The following is a 17196-nucleotide window of genomic DNA, read 5'->3' as shown; positions in this document are numbered from 1 at the left end:
ACACATATATACTGTGTTTGTAATAACGGTTTCGCGTTATCACTTCCAATAAAAAAATAAAGAGAAAGAGTAATTATATAAAAAGAAGGGAGGTATAATCGAGTGAAATTAATATATAGAGCGTCAAACACAGGGCATGTAATATAATCGACGATTAAAGAGGTAAAATCTAGGATAAGGGAAAGAAATCTTCGATTGCGCTCATACATCAGACGATCTATAACTTGATCGATGCAAGCAGGGAGCTCTTGGAGTTATAGTGTTACAACAAAGCAAAATGATATACGAAAGAAACGTAAGGTGGGAAAATAGATTGGCGAGTTGTACGCAGGAAAATTCGCGAAGAGAAGATGTGCGTGAGAAAGTGGAGTTTACATTGGTCGTAGACAAGCCGGAAGGCTGCCGAGGAACGTGGTTCTGAAAGTATTCCAAACTAGCAGTCCGTAGTAATCCGTATAACAATAAACCGATTTGTCAATCGCCCAGCATCCGCCCGAAATCGGCGAAACTCTTAAGTTCTGAGGTTTCTTTCATTAAACGTTAGAATTCTAATTAGTTCTACACGTTCTCTCCACGTTACATTCTTTCTTTTTTACGGTTCGACATAGTATACAAACGGGAAAAATCGAAGCATTACGCGACAAATCTCCAGAACCACGTCGATTGACGAGTACTTACAAAATTTACGAGAGCTTAAAAATTTGTCAACGTCTATAAGTTAACATTTACGTAGTCAATTTCAGTGTCCATGCACCCTCTGTGTGGTTTTTCAATCTCACGTTTCTACGTACCTCAAAGTCACTCGAATGACACACATCAATAACGCGATTTCTATATATATTATAATCGGAGATTGCATTGCTGCGGCTGCTGCGGTTCTTTATCGGCTGCATTCATTTACGAGTGAAACTCTTTGTGCGTGAAAGAGGAGGACCCGCGCTATCTCTAATCCATTTATTCCAAAAAATTTTGCACGCCTCTTAAGTTATATCGAGTAATTTTTCCCTTGTATCCTTTTCTTACAATCATTCCGTACAATTAGAATATTATAGCATTACATTTAATATACACATTTCATTATTATGTATAATGCCAAGTAATTTCGAATCGTTTTATGATTTTTATTTTGATTGATATAATTCCGTCTTTAATTGATTTTTAATTCCAACTTTCTCTCAATATTATAAATTTTTTGTAAAGCGCTAGCGAACTTTGATTACTATCATTAATTTCTTACAGACCTCACAGTAAAATAGAATATTTTTGAGGTCAAACATTATACGATTGAAGTGAAACTCTTCAGTTATAGCTCGTTGTTAATTAAAAATCACCGGTAAATCTCTCGTAAGCAGCGCGAGTCCCCAGAGATGAGAATGTCAAGAATATCTATGAAGTGGCTTTTTATAAAGCTTTCCGTATTATTGAGCATGCATTTGAGTGGGTGTAATCGTGGAGATAGAGATAGAGAGAGAGAGAGAGAGAGAGAGAGAGAGAAAGAGAGAGAGAGAGAGAGAGAGAGAGAGAGATTCGTGATTCAGATCTTTGCATATTTGATCATCGTCACATTCGAGTTTACATTTTACATAATAAAAATTATATATCGCGTGACCATATTATTTGTTTAAGAGAAAAGAGATTCGCATTCGTCTCCATCTATTTACCCCGTTCCCATTATATCTTCGCCCCGTTATTCTCGTTTGTATAGAGATTGCCATCTAGAGATATATATTTATATATATAATATATATATATTAATATAATAATCTCGAATCTCTCGCAGCGTTAGTTTATCGGCCATTCATTCTTACGCATCTCAGCGGAAATTACGCGCGCAACGGTGTTATGTACACAATTACAAATATGAATAATAATATCTATATATATCGTCACAACATGTCATCAGTAGTGCACAACACACTCGATTCGTAGCTCTCTCTTCTCGCGCAATAATAATTCGCAATAATAATCGTTTATTTTGTCTAAGTTGATAAAAGTCTTTCTCTGGTCCAAAAGAAGTTATAGATACTTAGGCACTTGTTATCTCATCTAGAATCCATATATGCATGAATTATGAGTTGTAATTATCATGCTAGTAACCGGTAATCATTGGAATAAGGACAACAAGAGTAATCAATAATGAGAACAATAAGAGCGATCATCCGTCGATCGTGTTTTTCATCCTCCCTTAACCCTTTACGACTTAAATTTTTTATTTTAACACTTTTTTACTTAACTTCTTCGTGTGGCTTACCTGTCTGTATAGAAGAGAGATTTTTACTGTCCAATAGAAGATTATAGTTAAATGATAAAAAGTTATCACGTCAGAATATTCTTATGAGATAATAATAAATATTCTATAAAGCATCGTAAAGAGTTAAAACAGGTGATGTGAGTCTTGAAAAAGAAAACATTAGATTGCTGTAAAAATAGACGAATTAAGATAATTGAGAAAAATCCATTTTTGTAAGATTTGACTTAATCTTTAATATGAAAAATTTTAAACATCCATGATTTCAGATATTTTGCTTTATGTATTTCTCTTTTTAATATTCTCTCTGATATGAAATTTATTTTAATATATATCTCTTAATCCTGAGAGAGGAATATACTTTCTGAATTTCTAATTTATTGTTTCCAAACACTTTTTATACAGATTAAATTATATAAAAATGACTTAAAAATTTTTATATATACGTTTAAATTTATATTATTTAAAAAATTTTAAAGCCAATCACTAAAGTCGATGAAAAGCCTCGTAGAACAATATTTCTTTCATTTTAATTCGTCTATTTTCTGTATGTGGAGTACACGCGGTATTTGCCGTATCTCCCTTGATCAGAAGAAATCGAACCAAAAACAGAGATTAATGTTAAACTGAAACAATGGCAAATTTCTACAGGATCATTACTAGAGAAATAAACTCAATTTCATCGGGAGTCCAAGTCCCGGGATGTGTGTGTGTTCCGTCGATTTTAATCTCGCGATCGTTCGACATTCAAAAAATGAAGCTCCGCACCGCGACGATTTCTTGGATCATTCTGATCATCCGTCGCGGCGAAAATACATCTTAAAATTCTATATATCCTTGTGCCTAAACGAACAGCAACTCTATCATAACTCGCACACATCTCTCCCGAGATATCGTGCCGAGTTAGCGAGCGATTCGCATAATTCAAAAATGTTGGATGAACACGCGCGTTCGATTAGAAAATATTTGCTCGAACGAAAATACGCGTTCATTGGCGTATCACGGGATGGACATCTCGACATCAAACGGTCGCCCATCATCACGATTTCGGCCCGCTTTTTCCTAGACTAAACCAGCGTTTTGTCGAGTGGCATCGCTCAATCCGCATCTAACTACAACTATACATGTTCAGAATAGTTTATAAAGCGTCCTCGTTACTTTTCGAGCAAGAAAACAACAACGACGATTAAATCCCGTGCAGTCTGAATCCATCGAACTCACGCGATCGATTCAGGTTCTGACGAGGAAGTCGCGGTGATTCTTCGCAGTTACTTCATGTTAACTGGCGATCTCGGTCCTTCGGCGACTACTCCCAATGAGGGGGAGTAGGAATTTTCGGGTTACGTGGATGTTCGCGTCGCAGCGAGCTTCTCGTCCTGCTAGGACGGCGGTTGTCGCTGTTGCTGTTGTTGTTGTCGGTTACTATTGCGACGATAGCTGGAAGAGTGCAGCTGGCGATAGACCGGCTGACTCGGTGGTTGCTCCTGTAACGGTTGGTAACCGATGCCGGTTGTGCTCTGTTGCTGGGTACTCCACGGCTGCAGCTGTTGCTGCTCCGCACCCTGCTGTAACTGATACGTCAACGACTGGCCATGTCGCTCTTGCAAGAGCAGCTGGTGAGCTGCTTGATCCATCTCCTCGCGCGTCATGTCCAACGCCTCTTGCATCTCGCGCGACGTGTACCGTACGAAATCCGGGTCACAGAATTTCCCCAGACCTTGTTCCACCAGGACCTGAAAAACGTAACGGTGCATGCAGCGCGAACGTTATTTAATAAAACCGCTTTATTATTTTTAAGTATTGAATTATCTCTTGTTACGATATATAGGTAAGTCAATAATTATTAACCTTAATTTTATCCTCAAAGATTAAGACGCAGTTAAAGTTACTTATTGACTAATCTATACGTGAGTTATCCCTTATTCTGAGACTCACCCGTCCAACGAGGCTCTCCGCGCTTCCAATGACCTCAAAGTTCGGCTTCCGATCCGCAGGACTGCCGGGCATACTGTGGGACAGGCGCTCTGCGCCGACGCTTCCATTACTCTCTCTGGCCCAGGAAACTGACGAGGAGAGGCGTCAGAGTGTTAGCTCGAATAAGTCACACCCTGCCTCCTTATCGCTTTCAATTTACTTTTACCAAAAGGTTATTTGCATTAGCGAGCATAGCATACATAAACTGATTTAGTGACACACGAGTACTTCTTTCAAGCTTTACGAAATTACTATAGTATTAGGTGTGTTAATCGAATTGCAGTTAAGAATAAAGCATTAGGTTACAAGAAACTGTTAGGAGATTAGTTTGAAAGCTGACAGAACGCGTGCTTCGAGCAGCGGTTGACCACCTGAGCAACACTTTGCTTCGTATCCACGTCTCTCTTCGTATGTTTTTTTTGTGTTGATCCCTCTCGGGAAATTTTGTCATGCAGGGGTTGTTCGAATGAAAAATGATTGTACCTTATTCGTCAACTTAACTGTTTGCCTTTGTAGATTTTACATGTTAGATTCATTCGATTTTCATTCGAGAACATTATTTGAACTGCTTTACACTAAATCAAATTTTAATTGCTAAACTTGTTCTTTAGCAAAGAAATAATATCTAATAATTCTGTGCTTTTTAATGAAAATTATAGAAATTTAAATAAATTATCAAGAAAAATTGCAGAAATAATTGAAGCATAAACGAAGAAAGTGAATAACGAAATCTTAAACAAATGAAGAGTAAAAAATTATTGCTCATATTTGAACATATACATTGATACTTTATTGATCCTTTGCGATCGATAGATTTCAATATTAAATATTTAATTTTTATCTTGATTTTGTCAAAATATTGACATGATAAATTCCATACATAGTTATATGTATACTTCGTTACTTTACAAAAATTTAAAACAGATTCTTAAACTTATAAATCATAACTACGTTTTATATATATATATATATATATCCAATTATTTCATTTATCTAAAAGATAACTTATGTTGTTTGAACAAATAAAATATTGAACAAAATATGTTAAAACTTAATTTATAAATAATTTTAATTGTTCGAAAGAGTAATTGGTATGTCTACACAAGATACGATCGCAAAAGATTTATTCGCGTGCTTTAGTCACCTCTGCCGTGGTAGGATGACGCTCGGTGTGACAAGCAGGAGGCACAGACGCGCCATTGTCGCGAATCGACATCGGCGAGGAAGCCGGCCACGGCGATCGCCTGATTCTGTGCCATTTTAAGGCCATTGGCGACGGTGCGCGAGCCTGCAGACGACGAAGCGGCACCGGTCGCGGATCCAGCCGTGGCGGCTGCAGCGGTTTCATCCCGCGACCGGAAGCTCGCTGGAGCCGACTTGCCACCGGCGGTCGCAGCATCACGACGAGCCTTGGCACGGCGCTTCGACGACCGGCCGCCCAGCACGGTAACATGGGGTTTCCCTGTCGTGCCACGCGCCACACCACCTTCCGAGTGCGGATTCCACTTGCCGGAATCGCTCGATCCACTTCCGGTTGACGTATCCTCGTCGTCACAGTCATCTAGGGCTGCGTGCGAGGACACGGGGACGTTTATCAATGGGGAAATAGGTCTAATCACGCCTTTTCGCAAGTCAGTCTTACTATGCTGGCGAATGCGACGAAATTTTATTGAATAAAGTTGAAAAAGAATATACTAAGAAACAAAACGTTTAATATGTAAATACGATCTTAATGTAATACGATGTTCATTTTGTTCATTTTATTATTAACTGTTCATTGTATGTTCCATCTTTCTGTTATATAATTATATACGAATTCGTTTTTGCGCGTAACGTCAATAAATATACTTACAATAATAATTTAATAATAATCTCTCTAATTTTTCATTATTCCATTTATATTAAACATCCAAGAGAATTTAATGTTATAGATAAGTGAAATAAATTATAACTAATTTAATTGACTAGAAAGTGTGTAAGACCAAGAAGTCAGTAAGCTCCTTTGCCAGCACAGCAACAGGACTTTGCGACTCACTAATGTCCATACTTCCATCAATGTAGATGAGCTTTAATTTCGGTTCAATTTAATTTCTGTTTCTCTTTCTCTCTCTCTCCTTTTATCTTTTTCTAAGTTTTAGAAGAAGATAAAAAGGATATTCCCTAAAAACTTTTTGAGTGAATTATCACTCTGAAGAGTGATATCTCACCTCTTAGATTGAAAATTGAGCCACTCTTTCAATACTGATTCAATTTTCATTCCCTAGAATGAGATTCAACTCCAAAGAATTTAAGGAGTAAATTAAACCAAAATTGAAATAATCTACATTAATAGAAACGAACATAAACCGCGACATTCCCGTACCGTGATTGCTCCAGGCTGCGCAATCGACGCAGCAGCCTCGCGACGCGTAGGTATAATAACAGTTCGTCCCGTTTGACGAGGAAGCGGGACTTGAACTCGTCGCGGTGGTCGAGGTGTTCGCGCTCGTGGTACACGACGCGGTGATCGTCGTCGTCGCGACGCTCGACCCATTCGTCGTGCCGGCCGCCGCGGATGCTGTTGTAGTGGCTGTCGTCGCTGCCGTTGCTGCCGCAGTGACGGCAGGGGTATGCACGGCGATGGTCGGAGTGCCGGTGGACGACGAAGACGGTGCGTTCCGTCGCGGTGGAGGCGTGGGTGGCGTCAACTGCCGCTCGATTCCGTCCTGAAGACTGCACGAGCGTGCACACGCACACGCGGGATAGGACGGCGAAGGAAGAAAAGAAAAGCGCAACGGCCATTCTTAGTACGTTAATGCGTGTTATATATGACAGATCCATGCACCCCCGAAAAAAGCCTCGAGACATTTTACTTTAAAACAACAGAGATACTCTAAGCGAAAATTTGAAATAACTTATGAAAAATTTACCATCTGAAAGAACACCAACATTAGATATCACATCAAACCTTTTAATTTGAGATGATAAATAACGGTTGTCTCTTTAATATGGAACAATTTTTTTCTCTTCTCATCTCAGATCTTTCATTCATTATTTATTTCACTTTTTTAAGTTTTTTTTTTTTTAATCATTCAAAATTTCGTAAGAAATATATTATCAAATATGTAAGTATGCGTGTTGTGTGTTTTTACTTAATTAAATTATATAATTAAAATTTAAAATAGTATAAAAAAATTAATATGTACTTTTTGTAATAAATCGACTTAAGTCATGTTTTCATCGAGGCATTTGGAGGCGCTCAACAAGCATTATCATCAATATGTAGCCATAATCTACGATTAATAGTAGTACAAACAACATGCGATCAGCCGGATATAAATGTTATTATATGCGGGACCCAAACGCATTTTTTTTGCACTTTGAAATACGTGTGCGACCCGCACGTCTAATTATCCTCGCAACCTTGCAAAATTAACTCCCGTTTAACCAATTTTACATGAATATCATGTATTTCCCGTAAGAAACCGATTTCTTGTAAGAACGTAGTTGAACGGGATTCTCGAGGCGTGTTTAATGATAGACACATGCAGCCGCGCAGAGCAAGCAATGCGACTCAACAAAAAAAAAAATGATGGAAAAGCCAGCTACTGATCGCCCTAACTTGTCTTACCATATTCGCTATTGGGATGAAGATAGTTACCGCTACCCGATCCACTGAAACGGTACGATAGTAAACAGAAAAGCGAAAGGGATAATGAGAGATGATACGAATCGACCCGCTCTAAGAGGCGAAATAATTCGTCGCAAGTAGGAAAATTTAGCTAAAGGTCGTCTAAAAATATTGAAGATTCAAATTTATTATTGATAATAAATTGCAGTATTGATAAATCGCGTCGTCCATTTTTTTTTCCATTTTATATGTTATTGCGCATCTAATAAAAGAAAAAAATAAAACGTGACCTAACGTTCTATCTTGATTGTAAATTTACAAGATTATTTTGTACAATGAGTCAATTAAAAAGTCGAACTGATGAACGTTCTGCATGCACCATTACGTGATAAACCGGAAAAGAGAAAAGAATAAAACCCTTATGAGAAATAATAACTATATTAATTATACACACGGACATGATAATTTTAATAAAAATAGGACACTCCCTGCAATTTATCACTCGTTCGCTCGCTCTACACGCGCTTTACTTACTCGACCACTTTGTAAGACGTTTGTTGCGCCGAATTACCGAAGACAGCGAGCGGTCTTAGAGGTATGTTCTCTTCGACTGCCAGCCGCAAATCAGTTCCCATCTGGTTCATCGCACCGTCGCTTAGACCACTATAGAATTATTTTTTTTTATACATTAATTTATTAATTCGTAATTAATTAGTATAGTTGAACTAGTATAATTTAATAAATTGATAACTTTTGTTAAAGGCATCAGAAAAAATATGAACAATGCTTTAGATTAAATTTGAACATTCATGCTCTCGAATAGATGTAAAAGTTATAAAGATTAATGTCCATTTCTATCAATGTAAATTAACTTTAACTTTGGTTCAACTTACCCTTTATCTTTTTCTAATATTAAAAATAACAAAAATGAAGATAGTTGAGCCAAGATTAAAATTAAATTACATTGGTAGAAACAATTAATAGAGTGTTGACAAAATGTTGCAAGTGCTAAAATAATTTCAATAGATAGAAACATTCAGAAATATAAAGAAAAATTATTAAATTGATTTTCATTTTTCTAACGCGCCATAATTTATATCAATTAAAATATGTGAAAAAATTACCCTGCTATATTTGGCACAATTTGCTGAGCGATTTGTCTGGTAACGTCCGTGACCGCGGTTCTTCGTAACGATGCATATGGTAGAAAATCTATGGAATTGGTCGGAGAAGCCTGTAAGAAAGTATACGATTAAAACAATCGACAGGAATTGCATTCTTACATTAAAATTAAATCGTTACGTGCCTTCGAAGTGGCAGAATTAACTTTCAACGATTTCGCTCTATGAAAGTGGTGTCCTTTTCGCATACTGGACCACACGCTGCCAAAGAGCGAGTGATTTCTCTGAAAATATTAAATAATGTGCAGAAGTTACTATTTAATTATATTAATTTCTCGAGAGATAATATATTATATATTAAAATAATTATTTTACCCTGTGCATAGGTTCTGGATTGTCGTCGAGGAGTTCTTCCAAATTACCGGAAATCGCGCGTTTTAATTCGGGACCAGCTTCGTGTAACGTTCTCAACCCGGCCTTTTAAATTATGTATACAAATAATATTGCATATGTATATGAAATATCCCAGCACGTGGCGCGATCCTCTCTAAGTTACTATGATATTTTAATCATATCAATTTCTTTTAAACTTTAAAGAACTCACCTGAAGAGTCACGGTGTTGTGACAATCTCTGTCACCGTCCTTCATTTCCTGTTCTTTACGTTTCTTAAACCGACGGAAATAGTCCTGGATGAGGAAGGTCGCGTAAAATTTACCGACCGTCACCTCGTCGTCCACTGGAAAGATCGATTCGAAGTGTAAATTTAATTCCACGAAAGGAAATAAATTTCACGATGGGAAAACGCTTACCTCCGGGTGGTGGTACAACTTGATCTAGAAGCTTTGGACTAGTCCTCTTCCAGATCTTTTTGATTACCGCCCTGAGTTCGGAATTTGCATCGTCAATGTTGCCCTCTGTCTTTATCCTTAGCGAGGTCCTCACGACGGCAAATAAAGTCGCGTTGAACAATACGGTACCGTCACTGTTCAGCGGCATGTTCATTGAGACGAGTCTCTGAATTTTTGATTTCAAGATTAGATATGATCCGTTAATTTGAATTTTACTTTAAATTACACAACGTTCTCTTAGTTTGTTTGTTAAAAAAAATGAATGATATACATATAATTATTTATATAAATTTCAATGGTTCTATTAAAATCTATATAATTATGATATTATTATAGTTTCATTTGCTAACCTTGCAAGCTACCCTATGGGGACACAACTTTCCGAAACCCAAGGGTGGCGATATTTTCCTTAGTAACGTTACCACGTCGAGATGTTTAATTCGACCCTTAGCGTCGGGATCGTACTCGGACCACAAACGAATAAACTCGTCCAAGTGGTGCGGTCCGAGAATTGACCAATCTCTCGTTAAGTAATCGAAGTTGTCCATAATAACGGCGACGAAGAGGTTGATAATCTGTTTTCCGCGAGATACGTACATTAAATTTTGAAGTTCTCAATCGGACAATTAAATAATAAAAATAGAACTAATAATTGCAAGACGCCCTTACGAGAAATGAACAGAGAACATAGAAGGATATGAAGTAAGGAAATGCAATGTCCGATCCGCAGCTGTCCTTGTCGGTTTCGTCACTATTAGAATCGCATTTGACACTCATTTGCGACGAACAATCCATCATTATTTCTTGCCACGCCTCACCTATGATAAATATCGATTATCGTTTTGTTCGGTGATTACCTTTTACCTTCGACGGCTAATTATATAATATAATATTTCGTGATTATACATATCTTAATTCGCAAATTTTTATTTAAAAAATTGTATTTATGCTAAGCGACCAAAAGTTTGATTAATCGTAAAATTTTTATCTTTTAGTATGCCAAAAATTTAAGCCAAATAAAACATATGTACCTGTTGCCGATCTAAACAAAACTAATACGGCTTGCGGAAAGGATTGGAAATTGTTATTGCGATCTATCGCCGTATCATCATCTATCGCGATCTTTCCGAAGACCTGAAAAGAAGCGTTCGCTTAACCTACTGTCATTTATGTACTTTAAACACGGATTTTTCCATCGATCAACGTTTGTTTACCTGCATGCCTATCACAGCATAAATGAAAAAGAGCATTATAATGAGAAGAGCGACATAAGGCAAAGCCTGAAAAGACTTGATAAACGTCCATAAAAGTGTTCGGATGCCCTCCCCTCTGCTCAATAATTTGACCAGTCTCATTACACGAAACAATCTAAAGAAATTAATAGAAATGATGGTGGATCCGGGCTGCAAGGATGACAAAATAGTTTAGTTACGGTTTCACTTCTAACCCTTAGATATAATTGCGAATATTGCCTCAGGTATTCGATCAAAGTCGAGCATAACTGATACTCACGTTAACTTCCGAATAAACGATATCGATGAAACTTCCGAGCACGATAATAAAGTCAAATACGTTCCACGCGTCGCCGAAGTAATTCTGCAAATTAATAACGAGCTCGTTTATGAGGCATATAACTAACGGCTATAAAGTAAATCAATATAAATTAAAATTAAAAATATAAAGTGAAATTAAAACATTTCGAACAAATGTGAAATGTAAGAAATGATTATGATTATAAAATTACACACAAATGCGAGCCTGCACCTTAAATCGAAATGCGGCCAATTTAAACACAAACTCGAGGGCGAACACAGCGGTGAAGATCATATTGAGAACATCCAGGACATCCGTGTACATCTGCGGTTGTCGATAAAATTTCATCGCGAGCGTCACAGTGTTGATCATAATTAACGTGAATATTGTGTACTCGAACGGTTGGGAGGTGACGAACCACCAGACTTTGTACTGTATTCGATGCTTCGGTATATATCGGCGCACTGGCTTAGCTTTCAGCGCGAACTCGATGCAATTTCTCTGTAGAAAGAAGCGATTATTAATCTTTCGTGATGAGATCCTTCATGTGACCTCGAAATATTTTAGAAGGAAATTATATAACGCGATATTACATAGTGATATTCAATTCCCATTATTTTCAAGTTTAACTTTTATTAATTTTAACATGAAGATTCTGCTATATATCCTGTTTCCACAGTTTGACATTATTTGTAAAGCGTTTCTCGAAGCGTTTGTATTTAGAGTTAATTGAAAACAAGAATATATTCATGAACACATGCGTAATCTCGTCTTGATATTAATGCTATTATAATTTGAACATAACAATTAATTCAATATTCGTGCGATTCACCTGATTTTTATCGAGCTCGCAGTTTTTGTACTCTTGCTCGCCCTCGTTCTGGAAGGTGACAATAACGAAACCGACGAAGATGTTCACCATGAAGAATGCGATAATAATGATGTAGATGATATAGTAGGCGGCCACTATCGGCCGAAAGTTATGAATTGGTCCATGTTTTTCTTGGTTCGAGTCGATTGACCATTCTAAGAGTCTGTTAGTAGACACGAGAGACATCATTAACTATCTGATATCTTGCAGAACTAACTTTTCGTTTTCTTATTTATTCGTTTACTTAATACTGTTAGCAAAATTACATTTATCGGAATATGTATGAAAGATGGGATACTTGTCGGTAAAGATGCAAAGAACGGCAAAATAAAGATCTAAGAAAATAACAAGAAAAAGAAAAATATATATGTATAATATATAAGAAAAGAGTTCTTAATGGAAACTTTGTTGTGTCGATATTGAGATTGCTGTTAAAGTAAAGTTTGAATAAGCAACCTTTTGTACTGTATTTAATGTATCATATTCCGATAGAGAAATCGAAACAACGTTCCTTGTGAACGCAATGCAAAATATACTTACGATGGCCAACCTTCGAAAGTAGAGACCGTAAAAAGGGTCAACATCGCCTTGGCAACATTATCGAAATGAAAACGATGTTGTAGCCACTCTCTATGTTTTACGATCGGCCTGTTAATATTACTGTTTTCGAATTCCAAATAAGTACCCCTGAAAAGGAGAGTTTCTTGCATCTGTATTCTGAATGCGTGATCTGTATTTGAAATTTTCTATTGTTCGTGGATCAATGAGAAATCTTATTACAAAATTTTTCTCTTCCTTACGTTTAATATATTTTCTAATTGTTCTTTCGCCAGCACATTATTATTATATGCAAACATCACTGAGAATTTTTAAAGATATTTATCATTTCCACGTTACAATGATTTTGAAATGATACCGCACAAATCTTATGGAAATTAAATTTCGCTGGAATTGATGGAATCGACAGAAAATTTGATATATTGGGTGAATTTTTTAATTCATCGATTGATCAATCGCATTATGCGCAAATGCAACTTTTACGGCACAAAATTACATTTGCGCACAATGCATTTGATCAATCAATGAATTAAAAAATATATTCGTTGTAGATTTTGTCGTCTTGATAAAAAGTCTTCACAGACATAATGCCTTGCTATAATAAACCGTTTAATTTATATCAGACGTGTGTCATTTTTCAAAATAGGTTAATATAATACTACAATATCTTATTTTACGGTGTGCATTCTATACGTCATTATTTCCATGTATATTTTTAAATTAAAAGTTATAAGGATATTATTGATTTAAAAATATACACAAATAGAAAGTGCAAATAACGACGTAGGCAAATACATCGTACTCGTTGAAAATAAGATATTATAATATTAGCCTGTTTTGAAAAGTAACACCCCGTAGAAGTCAAATAGTTCATTATAGGGGGTCATGCTTGTGGAGACTACTTATCAGAACAAGATTTGCAAAATATCAAATGTTTAATCAATCTACCGAAATTCAATTTTAATAAGATTCGTGCGAGATCCTTTGCAATTAAACAAAATTAAATAATTTTATTAATTTATAACGTAATTAGAACTTACTGGCAGTCGTTCTCCGTCATTTTCGATGCATCGGTACAAAAGAAAAACTTGCCCTACACAACACAAGAAGTCCATCAATTTCGATTGCCGTTAACGTACCCGTTAATACGGAAAGAGTAGAATTTATGTAACATGTTAAAGCTGCGGACGACACGCTAGCGTTCTTGAAATTCAATTTGATGCCATTTACCAGTTAAATAATTACTTTTCATTCAAATACCAGTTTACGTACATACGAATAATTAATATTCAATAATCGATCAAATACGAAATATAATTAGAAACTCAATAATTACAAAATACTTCAACGTTTTGTTGCTGTTACTTAATAATAAAATCGGTTTTGCTACAAAAGACTCTTGCTCGATATCTTTTGTCTCGACGTGATTGATTCTTCGTGTAGAATTAAAATCTCAAAGATCGCCAGCATGACGGGTTACACATCAGCTGTGAATCGGCCATTCTTGCGGTAGCATTGTCAGCGGCAGCAACAATGAGATGTGATCGAGCAAAATAAGAGGGTGTTAATGTGAGGCAAAAACGTGGTATGGAAAGAAGGAAGGAACATTCCTCGTCGGCACGTGCATACATATGTACAACAAGGTACGGAGCGATGCGTGGGATTCCTCGACGATTCCGCGGCTACGTCCATGTTAAGCGTTTTCGCCACACTTGGTGGTACACGGACATTGAGTGCATAAGCACGCTGAGGGAAAGGTGTCGGTGAAAACGGGTCCTTTGCCCCCCTCGCCTTGAAACTTGCGTCGCGACCATGTGGACAGAGCAAGACGGTGCAATAATTGCGAGGAACATCCTTTTCGATCTTCCGAATTTTTATGTATTCGCGCTAATTAATCTCTATCCTTTTGATATCACATACGTATATGTATGTGTTTCACTTGACATCTATAAATTCTATAAAAATAATGGAGAATACGAAATCTTGCATGTATGTTTTGAACTAATGACATTACGAAGACTGTAATGCTAGAAAGCTTTCATTTAATATTTGGCATGAAATATGATTGAAATTTTATATCGTAGACTTATAAATAATAATATGTATAATTTTAAATAATTTTATCGTTAAATCTTGGACGAGTTTGCGCAGTTAATACAGTATAATTACAGTATTTATTCATTAGAGAAGATAATATATATCATTTTCCGAAAGAGATGTTCGAAAATATGACGGTATTTTCAGTGGGCGTTATTATGCACCTCAACGGTTTAAAAGCCGCAATCTATACACGCGTGATGCTCGCGCCCTGTAATGATATCGTCATGTTTTCGTGACCGCTCCATTATCCGTCGACATGGCGCGCTCGCGTGGGCTCGGACACGACATGGGAAAAAAGCACGAACAATGGGCCACCGTGACGCGCCAAATTGTACTAATTGCCTACATAACACGAGCTGGTGCGGGTCAAAATAATTAAACAGATTGAAACAACAACACAACCCACCCATTTCTGTTGACAACAGCATGTAACTGACGATTTTGCGATTGTTCTCCCTCCCGCCCTTCTTTCTTTCCTCCCTCTTTCTTTTTGTAATCCATAATTGCTTGCAAGTAAAAAAGCACAGGCGTCGTACGTGTCGCGGCTCGTGCAGAAGCAGCACTATTGCCGTATTCGCGACATATATATACCTTTTTTGTGTTCTCCTATCTCGTTATTTTAACATTAATTTCTCTTCTTCTACGTCGTATCTCCTGACTCAGATATCGTGCGTCACGTACCTTTTTGCATACGTATACGTTGATAAAAAGCGACGTGTATACGTGGGAATATTTATATAAAAATAAAACGTTCCTGCAGCTTACAGAATAGACGATCATTATGAACGACATTAAAGCATTCATTGAACATTATCAAGCGACGTTTATGTTATTTGAGAAAACACCGACAAATTTAATTCACTTTCCCACAATGTTACCCTCTCTCTCTTTAATAATTATTAGAAAAATCCTAATAGATTATTAATTTTATGCGACTATATCTGCTCCAATGTTAACTTATTACTAAGAGACATATTATCTCGCAATTTTGTGTTTCGTCGAATATTGTTTTGTTTTAATAATTTATTATAATTACTAATTCTTTTAGAGAGTCTTCGCAGCAAGAATGTTTTTACATGTGCATAATTTAAGCAAAAAAGTACAATGTAATTTAAACTAACAAATTTGTGAGCTTGAAATATACGCGAATAATTATCACGAATATTATACTAATTAATTTCGACATATAACACGTCAGATATTCCGTTCAACATCAACGACTTAGTACTCAATCTCTACTTTCATCACTCTGCTAAGAAATCATTTAATTAACTGTTCCACCCAACTGTAATAATATTATATTTCTGTCGTATACTTTTTACATGTATTGTTCACCAAACAGCTTTTTGTTTAATGTTTCTCCTAAATATAAAGAGAGAAATTCAGTATATATATATAATTTCTATAAAATGTAATTCATATTTTATCAAGATAATATTATCCTCGTGAAATCATCCGCGAGGATGTCAGTTTGAGTATAGCTACGCATGTATACTCTCGCGATCAAGATAGACAGGAATGTGAAAATTCCGCGACTTGTAAATCCGGTTATCACTTTTCTTGCTTTGTTTTAAAACGACCGTTTGCGCATTCCATTTCGGCGTCCGAAATGAAAAAATAACAATTATCCGAAGTACCATGCAACACATTGAACGAACCATAATCGCTGTTTAATATCCACATGTTAGCGATTATACCATCGTGAAGCAAACTTATTTGCTACATTAATAATCCTGGCTTCACACTGCGTACAATATCCGACGTTCGATGTCCGATATCCAATAAAAGAATTTGTCTCCTGGAGACAAAAGTGTCGCTAACTAGAACCGAATTCTCTTACTCGATATCATCGTACGTCAAATATCGTGTATAGTATGAATCCACGAAGCGTTATTTGGAGAAGCGGAAAGACAGTAGTTTGTCATGCGTTACGTTTAATCGAGACTCGGAATTTCAATAGAGTTTGCAATTTCATGAAAGCGATATCGATTTTAAAACAACGTTCACGAAGATCCGTACGATCGTCTATACCGTCGCGAATCTCATTCCACTTCCGTTGTGTGAATATGAATGTATGTAGCAAAGTCGGCAGAGTTTCGCGCAAAATACGTAGAATACATTGGAATACTTCTGTATGTACATTCAAGAGGAGCTATCCACTAATGCGTTTCGAGTCCCGATCAGGTCGCATGTGAGTAACTTTAGCGTTATTTCATACTTTGTGACTTCATACTTGTGAAACACAACGCTGTCTTACGAACATCTGTGTGGATCTGTCTACAGCTGCTCGTACAGTCTATCTTTCATCTAAGTCCTAAGTTCAGCTTTACA

General features: G+C 36.6%; 1 protein-coding gene across 1 annotated transcript in view; it reads right to left on the bottom strand.

Annotated features, from left to right (window-relative positions):
- Positions 1 to 2787: 2787 nt before the first annotated feature.
- Ca-alpha1D (Ca[2+]-channel protein alpha[[1]] subunit D) overlaps positions 2788 to 17196 on the bottom strand; it is a 49818-nt gene continuing 35409 nt past the window's right edge. Inside the window, exons 24-41 of the mRNA XM_018551079.1 lie at positions 13806 to 13858; positions 12748 to 12894; positions 12169 to 12370; positions 11568 to 11837; positions 11316 to 11399; positions 11018 to 11206; positions 10835 to 10937; positions 10473 to 10621; positions 10154 to 10378; positions 9765 to 9969; positions 9558 to 9691; positions 9329 to 9430; positions 9139 to 9237; positions 8957 to 9066; positions 8367 to 8495; positions 7833 to 7876; positions 4184 to 4311; positions 2788 to 3981 (exon numbers count right to left, since the gene is read on the bottom strand). Coding sequence (XP_018406581.1) covers positions 3628 to 3981; positions 4184 to 4311; positions 7833 to 7876; positions 8367 to 8495; positions 8957 to 9066; positions 9139 to 9237; positions 9329 to 9430; positions 9558 to 9691; positions 9765 to 9969; positions 10154 to 10378; positions 10473 to 10621; positions 10835 to 10937; positions 11018 to 11206; positions 11316 to 11399; positions 11568 to 11837; positions 12169 to 12370; positions 12748 to 12894; positions 13806 to 13858 — 2727 coding nt within the window. The 3' untranslated portion in view covers positions 2788 to 3627. The remainder of the gene's footprint in view (positions 3982 to 4183; positions 4312 to 7832; positions 7877 to 8366; positions 8496 to 8956; positions 9067 to 9138; positions 9238 to 9328; positions 9431 to 9557; positions 9692 to 9764; positions 9970 to 10153; positions 10379 to 10472; positions 10622 to 10834; positions 10938 to 11017; positions 11207 to 11315; positions 11400 to 11567; positions 11838 to 12168; positions 12371 to 12747; positions 12895 to 13805; positions 13859 to 17196) is intronic.

The sequence above is a fragment of the Cyphomyrmex costatus genome, unplaced genomic scaffold (genome assembly GCF_001594065.2).
Source record: "Cyphomyrmex costatus isolate MS0001 unplaced genomic scaffold, Ccosl1.0 scaffold133, whole genome shotgun sequence".
Lineage (NCBI taxonomy): Eukaryota > Metazoa > Arthropoda > Insecta > Hymenoptera > Formicidae > Cyphomyrmex > Cyphomyrmex costatus.
Note: the sequence above shows the minus strand (reverse complement) of the source record. Positions and strands in the feature narration are given on the sequence as shown.